General features: G+C 46.4%; 1 protein-coding gene across 1 annotated transcript; it reads right to left on the bottom strand.

Annotated features, from left to right (window-relative positions):
• Positions 1-332: 332 nt before the first annotated feature.
• Positions 333-4,423, bottom strand: LOC133618127 (uncharacterized). Its single transcript, XM_061978599.2, has 8 exons — positions 4,088-4,423; positions 3,951-4,011; positions 3,624-3,679; positions 3,513-3,546; positions 3,411-3,436; positions 2,488-2,563; positions 551-2,413; positions 333-475 (listed from the first exon to the last, which is right to left on the bottom strand). The coding sequence occupies exons 1-8, from the start codon at positions 4,163-4,165 to the stop codon at positions 429-431; spliced, it is 2,241 nt and encodes a 746-aa protein (XP_061834583.2). The 5' UTR covers positions 4,166-4,423; the 3' UTR covers positions 333-428.
• Positions 4,424-7,298: the final 2,875 nt, after the last annotated feature.

Here is a 7,298-nt window from a genome sequence, read left to right as displayed (position 1 = left end):
GCCAATTTAGTTGACTTTGGATAATTTAGGAACGAGGAAATTTCATGACTGGATTTGTTGCACAGGTGGCATCCTATGACAGTTCCACGCTGGAAATCACTGAGAGCGGCCTATTCTTTCACAAATGTTTGTAGAAACAGTATCCATGCCTAAGTGCTTGGTTTTATACACCTGTGGCCGGGCCAAGTGATTAGGACACCTGATTCTGATCATTTGGATAGGTGGCCAAATACTTTTGGCAATATAGTGTAGTTGCGATTGGTCATTAATAATGATTAACTTGAAAAGGTAGACTTTTCTGATTAAAATGTTTAATAACAAATGGATTAATTGACAGTTCTAAAAGACACATACAGTTGCAGTGTGTACTGTACTTGCATCCTCACAGATGACAACGATACATGTGGCGGTATTAAAACACTAAAAGATTACCTTTGAAAGTAGTTTGTGTAGTTGCTAATCTTCCGCGGACTTCCTGTGAACAGAAGAGCAAGAAAGATGTGAGCGATCGCAGATGGAACGCCTGTCGTGGATGGAGGAGGAGGTTTACCAAATCTGGAAGGTTCCGCCGAGCTCCGATTTGAAGCCTCGTCATCAGACACGCAGAGGCGGCGTCTTAGCGCCTGGTGGCTGTGCCGTTTTGACCCCGGGGAGTAGGCGCTCCATCGCTTGGCCAGAGACTCGTTCTCCCAGTCTCGCTCCCTGTGGCGCTTCCTCCGGTCCAGCCGATGCGGTGACAGCGCCAGCGCCACCAGCGTTCGGGAGGAGTGTTGCCGTGCGGCAGCGGAGCTCCTGGCGCACAGCCGGCAGGGGGGCCCGTCGTGAGGTTTGTTCTGGCACACCAGCTTGTGGTAGAATCGGAGAAATTCTTTGTCCAGCTCCTTCGGGGAGTACGGGATCTTCGGGCGGGGCTCGGGGTGGAGCATCTTCTGGCGAACGGGTGGCTTTGGTAGCGGGGAGGCGGACCTTGCAGGCTCTCTGGAGGAGGTCTGAGGGGACCTGCTGAAGCTCTTCAACCTCGTCTTTAAAGGACTTTGTCTCAGCGGGGAGCCGTGGATGCTTTCGGGAGCGGAGAGATGGGGGCCATGGATGCTTTCGGGAGCGGAGAGATGGGGGCTGTGGATGCTTTTGGGAGCGGAGAGATGGGGGCTGTGGATGCTTTCGGGAGCGGAGAGATGGGGGCCGTGGATGCTTTTGGGAGCGGAGAGATGGGGGCTGTGGATGCTTTCGGGAGCGGAGAGACGGGGGCCGTGGCTGCTTTTGGGAGCGGAGAGATGGGTGCCGTGGATGCTTTTGGGAGCGGATAGATGGGGGCTGTGGATGCTTTCGGGAGCGGAGAGACGGGGGCCGTGGATGCTTTTGGGAGCGGAGAGATGGGTGCCGTGGCTGCTTTTGGGAGCGGAGAGATGGGGGCCGTGGATGCTTTTGGGAGCGGAGAGATGGGGGCTGTGGATGCTTTCGGGAGCGGAGAGACGGGTGCCGTGGATGCTTTTGGGAGCGGAGAGATGGGTGCCGTGGATGCTTTTGGGAGCGGATAGATGGGTGCCGCGGATGCTTTCGGGAGCGAAGAGATGGGTGCCGTGGATGCTTTCGGGAGCGGATAGATGGGTGCCGCGGATGCTTTTGGGAGCGAAGAGATGGGTGCCGTGGATGCTTTTGGGAGCGGAGAGATGGGGGCCGTGGATGCTTTTGGGAGCGTAGAGATGGGTGTCGTGGATGCTTTCGGGAGCGGAGAGATGGGGGCCGTGGATGCTTTCGGGAGCAAAGAGATGGGGGCCGTGGATGCTTTTGGGAGCGAAGAGATGGGTGCCGTGGATGCTTTCGGGAGCAAAGAGATGGGGGCCGTGGATGCTTTCGGGAGCGGAGAGATGGGTGCCGCGGATGCTTTCGGGAGAGGAGAGAGTCAACATTTTGGACCTGATGGACATGTCAAAGAAGCGTGGAGGACTGAGGCTACGGGAGGACGGCTGCTCTCCCACGATGAAGGTCTCGTTCAAGAGGTTTCTTTTCGGTTTGGGAGATTCTAAGTAAGACGGGTCCAGCACCGCCACGGGCTTCTGCCTCGGCTCCGTCACCACCGGGCGCTGCCAGCTGGCCTGATTGTATTTCTCTCTCGCATCAACGCTTCTACGAGCGCTGTCATTGGCCGTGGTGCCTCGGCGGTTCTTGGACGTCAGTCGCCACTTGCGGTACCTCCTGACCACCCCTTCAGCCACCTTGGAGACGTGCTCCCGGTGTCGCGCCCGCCCTATCTGGTCTATCATGGCGGGGTAGAGCTCCGACAGTCTGCTTCCTCCGCTGCTCAGGCTCATCTCCAGCTCTTCGTCCTGGTCCTCCGGCAGGGAGTCTATCTCCGAGAGGTTCCTCTGGCTGTCGTCCAGCAAGCTCATCGTCAGGTAGGAACGCACGCTTTCTGTATCCAGAAAAAAATGGGAGTTCTAACGCACGCCTTCACTTTTCTGCCGGCTTCTGAACTGGTGCTATTACCTTCATCATCTGCACTCAGTTGATCTATTATGTGACTCTCGTCACTGCCGCCGCCATTTTGCTGCATGAGCTCCAGCTGTGGAAAAACACTCATTTAACACACATCATCCATTAACCATGGCTCTGACAAGACTGGGAACAAACAACAATGGCGCAGAACGAGGACCTGCTGGATTAACTTCATGCTAACCGTTAAGCATGTTTATGTTTACATGCATGCTAGCTTATTGAGCTAATTTTGCAACTGTTTACCCGAGAGTCATATAACTTGGTATGTGACAGCTGTTAACTGTTAGTGTGCTAACAATAAAGTGCTAACTTTTTTCTTCTTCTAACTTTACACATTTATTCTCTAATTCCGCAGCCATACACCTTACGGTCATATATCTTAGTATTTGAAACATGCTAACTGTATGCTTGTTTACGTTAGCATGCTAACATTAACGTGCTAGCTTTTTGAGCAAATTTTGCAACCGTTTACCTTACAGTCATATAACTTGGTATGTGACACTTGTTAACTGCTAGCATGCTAACCCTAAATTGTTAACTTTTTTTAGCTATTTATACTCTTTTTTTTTTTCTCCTGTTATTCCTATGTGACACATGCTAACTATTATTATGGTCACGTTAGCTTGCTAGCATGCTACCATTAAAATGCTAGCTTTTTGAGGTAATTTTGCAACCGTTTACCCTAGAGTCATATAACTTGGTATGTGACAGCTGTTAGTGTGCTAACGTTAGCACGCTAACAATAAAGTGCTAACTTTTTTTTCCTCCTAACTTTGCACTTTTTTTCTCTAATTCCGCAGCCATACACCTAACGGTCATATACCTTAGTATTTGAAACACGCTAACTGTATGCTTGTTTACGTTAGCATGTTAACATTAACGCCTAACAAGATGACAAAAGGAGTGCAACATACCCGGGAGATCCTGGAAGCCTCATGCACTGCGGGAGGGGGGAAAACAATAACAAAATGATAAACATTTCAATGGCTGAAATTACATATCTTATGGATACTCACGTTCTAAACGGTCCTCTGTTGAACATGACAGGCTCTGAGGAGAGATGACGCCATTTATCACGACAATTTTGATTATTACCCTATTTTACGCATAAAGTGATTATACCGCACCTTTGCTGTCAACATGGCAATCTCCTTTTCTGACACGTCCATGAAGCGTCCCAATGCTTCCTCACACAAATAAGACATTAGCAAAACATGCTCGCTTCTATGCAATAGGTTAGCTTGTATTTTTGCCTCATCCGTCACTATGCATGAAGAATGCGCCATACTGGCCTGATAAAGTCCAAAAGAGAAAGAGATGATACAGTGTCATCATATAAATGCTACCTGCAGCTAGGCCTGGGTGGTCCCACTCCTTAATGCTTCAGTCTCACGCAGGATTCTCACAGGAATGAGGCAAAAACACAACCTTACCGGGCGACTGTCGTTCACTACCTTTTTTACTGGTGACAGCAAGGTCCAAATCTATCGCGGCTTGACATTGGATCTTTGAATACTGAAAAGAAAGAAAAATACATTTGAGCAGAAGTAGGTTTATACAACGCTGATTAGTTGAGTTTCAAACTACGCACCTTGTCTACTATCCGATCCAAAGCCTTTTTGTAGATAAGGACGTTAGTGTGTAAGCCATCCTTCAAATTTAGATCCATGTTGTGGGTAAAAACTTGAAATCTGACTTAAAAAGTGTTCAATGTGGGGGTAAAAAGAAGGAAAAGGAAACAAGGCTTCGACGTTCAAAATTCCGCAACGTCTCAGAGCTCGAACGCTGATTGGACGGATTCTTCTTCTTCTTTTGTTTTTTTATGGCGGTTGGCAAGCAACCTTGTGGTGCGCATTACCGCCACCTACTGTAATGGAGTGTGAACCGAGATGTAGCCCTATTCTATATTCTTTTATTTAACCCAGTGTTTTTTTTTAATATGTGTATATTGCTTTATATCCTACATGTTCTGAATTCAATCCTAATATATCTTCCACTGCTAACCTAATATTTTATTTCGCTAACTTACTTTCCAGTATTTCCCTTTCTCTATTATATTTTCTACAATGTATCAAAACATGTCCTACACTTTCTATCTGTTGGCAAGAATCACACAGTCCTGTAGTTTGTTTCCCCATCAATTTTAATGAACTATTTAAGTATGTATGTCCTAATCTCATTCTAGTAATAATAGACGTCCTCTTTTCACCGGACATATGTCCTCTTTTGCGGAGCTGCCCGGGCGGAGTTTCTTAAATGCCTCAAATGTCCGGCATTTTGAGTTAGGGTTGCGTGTATTTTCAATGTACGTCCAGGGTTAAGAAGGGGTTAAAAACAAAACAAATTGTGCGTGCAGCACATTGGTGAAGAAGAGGCGGAGACAGAGAGAGCGAGAAAGTTATGATAAACGCGCATGCGTCGCCAGGCTCTGCTTTTTATCCATAGATTTATCACATTAAATGTTTTATTATCTATAGCAAGGGTGTCAAAAGTGTGCCCCGGAGGCCATTTGCGGCCCACAGCTAATGTTTTAAAGGCCCACGGCACATTCTAAAATTACTATTAAAATAAACAAAAACATAACAAAAGTGAAATAAAAAAGCGTAAAGGTGAAATGTAATTTAGAAAAAGTTGCAACGTTGACTAATAAAACAAAGCTGTTTTTTTTTCTTTCAAACTGTCATAGCTCAAAACATAATATTGAATCAAAATCAATGTTATTATGAATTATTGACCTATCCAAGGTTCCCATTACTTCACATCAAATATTCCACTTTGAAAAATATTTTTGGTGGAAGATTTTGCATATTTTGTGTTTGCCATAAAAAACATAGTTTTGTTTGACAAAAAAGGGCGGAAAACAAACAAACAAAAAAACTAAAAAAAAACTAAAACATTTTGAAATGAGGAATAGATCTGAAGTTGATGTTGACTCCAGAGATTTAAGCGTTAAATATAAAATGTATGTATGCCCTGGCACACCATTATCATCATTTCATGACCCAAGCAAAACACTTTTTACACTTTTATACTGAAATAAATACACCTACAACTTATTAAATAAAAACATAGAAAAAACTACGAGCAGCGGTAAAGTTTAGATCCATGAAGGAAAGAAGAAAGTGAATGAATGTTTATAACTGAATAAAGTTACATATGTATACAAATTTGTTTTCTTTTTTTTTTTAATGAATTGAGTAACGTTTACGACAACCTTTTTCCAAAACACAATATAGAATGTGAGATATAACAGGATAATGCATACGTTTATAATTTTTTTTCAAAACGCTTACAAAAAAGTGGGGCCCCAAAAATGTACTGTGGGACCCCATTTTTATGACTTGATGGGTCCCTGGGACCCATCCATCCCATCCATCTTCTTCCGCTTATCCGAGGTCGGGTCGCGGGGGCAGCAGCCTAAGCAGGGAAGCCCAGACTTCCCTCTCCCCAGCCACTTCATCCAGCTCCTCCCGGGGGATCCCGAGGCGTTCCCAAGCCAGCCGGGAGACATAGTCTTCCCAACGTGTCCTGGGTCTTCCCCGTGGCCTCCTACCGGTCGGACGTGCCCTAAACACCTCCCGAGGGAGGCGATCGGGTGGCATCCTGACCAGATGCCCGAACCACCTCATCTGGCTCCTCTCGATGTGGAGGAGCAGCGGCTTTACTTTGAGCTCCCCCCGGATGACAGAGCTTCTCACCCTATCTCTAAGGGAGAGCTCTGCCACCCGGCGGAGGAAACTCATTTCGGCCGCTTGTACCCGTGATCTTGTCCTTTCGGTCATAACCCAAAGCTCATGACCATAGGTGAGGATGGGAACGTAGATCGACCGGTAAATTGAGAGCTTTGCCTTCCGGCTCAGCTCCTTCTTCACCACAACGGATCGATACAGCGTCCGCATTACTGAAGATGCCGCACCGATCCGCCTGTCGATCTCACGATCCACTCTTCCCTCACTCGTGAACAAGACTCCGAGGTACTTGAACTCCTCCACTTGGGGCAGGGTCTCCTCCCCAACCCGGAGATGGCACTCCACCCTTTTCCGGGCAAGAACCATGGACTCGGACTTGGAGGTGCTGATTCTCATCCCAGTCGCTTCACACTCGGCTGCGTACCGATCCAGCGAGAGCTGAAAATCCTGGCCAGATGAAGCCATCAGGACCACATCATCTGCAAAAAGCAGAGACCTAATCCTGCAGCCACCAAACCAGATCCCCTCAACGCCTTGACTGCGCCTAGAAATTCTGTCCATAAAAGTTATGAACAGAATCGGTGACAAAGGGCAGCCTTGGCGGAGTCCAACCCTCACTGGAAACGCTGGGACCCCATTTAGAAAATTCCTAGCGCCAACACTGCTGTCAACAGAGGAGGAAAAATGCTTTATTTAAATAAATATATGATTTATAAAGCAAGTTCGAGTATCATTGGCAAATTTTCACCTAGTCCCGGCCTTGGCACGCATATATGTGTCCTCTTTTTGGGATTTCAGAATATGGTCAGCCTAAGTAATAATGTCTTCTTCCTTCCTATTTCTATTGCCTCCTCTCATTTCACTTACTCACCTCTGGACTTTGTAATACTCTCTACCTTTTCTTTCCTTATTCCAATTATCCTGCGACTTTTTATTGTGTTCTATTTTAATGATGTTCTTCACTTCTTCTTTACTGTGGTTCATCTCCATGTTTACTTCTGTTTTATTAGGTGCTTGTTTTGCGTATATCAGCTAATTCATTCCCCACAACTCCTACATGAGCAGGAGCATAAAGAAATGTTACCACACCTCCCGCTTTATTTATTCTGTATA

Source organism: Nerophis lumbriciformis, linkage group LG18, assembly GCF_033978685.3.
Source record: "Nerophis lumbriciformis linkage group LG18, RoL_Nlum_v2.1, whole genome shotgun sequence".
Lineage (NCBI taxonomy): Eukaryota > Metazoa > Chordata > Actinopteri > Syngnathiformes > Syngnathidae > Nerophis > Nerophis lumbriciformis.
This window is presented reverse-complemented; position numbering and strand designations above follow the sequence as displayed.

Coding starts and splice junctions, on each gene's coding strand:
- LOC133618127 (XM_061978599.2), bottom strand. CDS start 4,165: ATGGATCTAAATTTGAAGGATGGCTTACACACTAACGTCCTTATCTAC. Junction 3,680..3,950: donor TGCTGTCACCAGTAAAAAAG/GTAGTGAACGAC, acceptor TGTGTGAGGAAG/CATTGGGACGCTTCATGGAC. Junction 2,564..3,410: donor AGGCTTCCAGGATCTCCCGG/GTATGTTGCACT, acceptor GTTTTTCCACAG/CTGGAGCTCATGCAGCAAAA.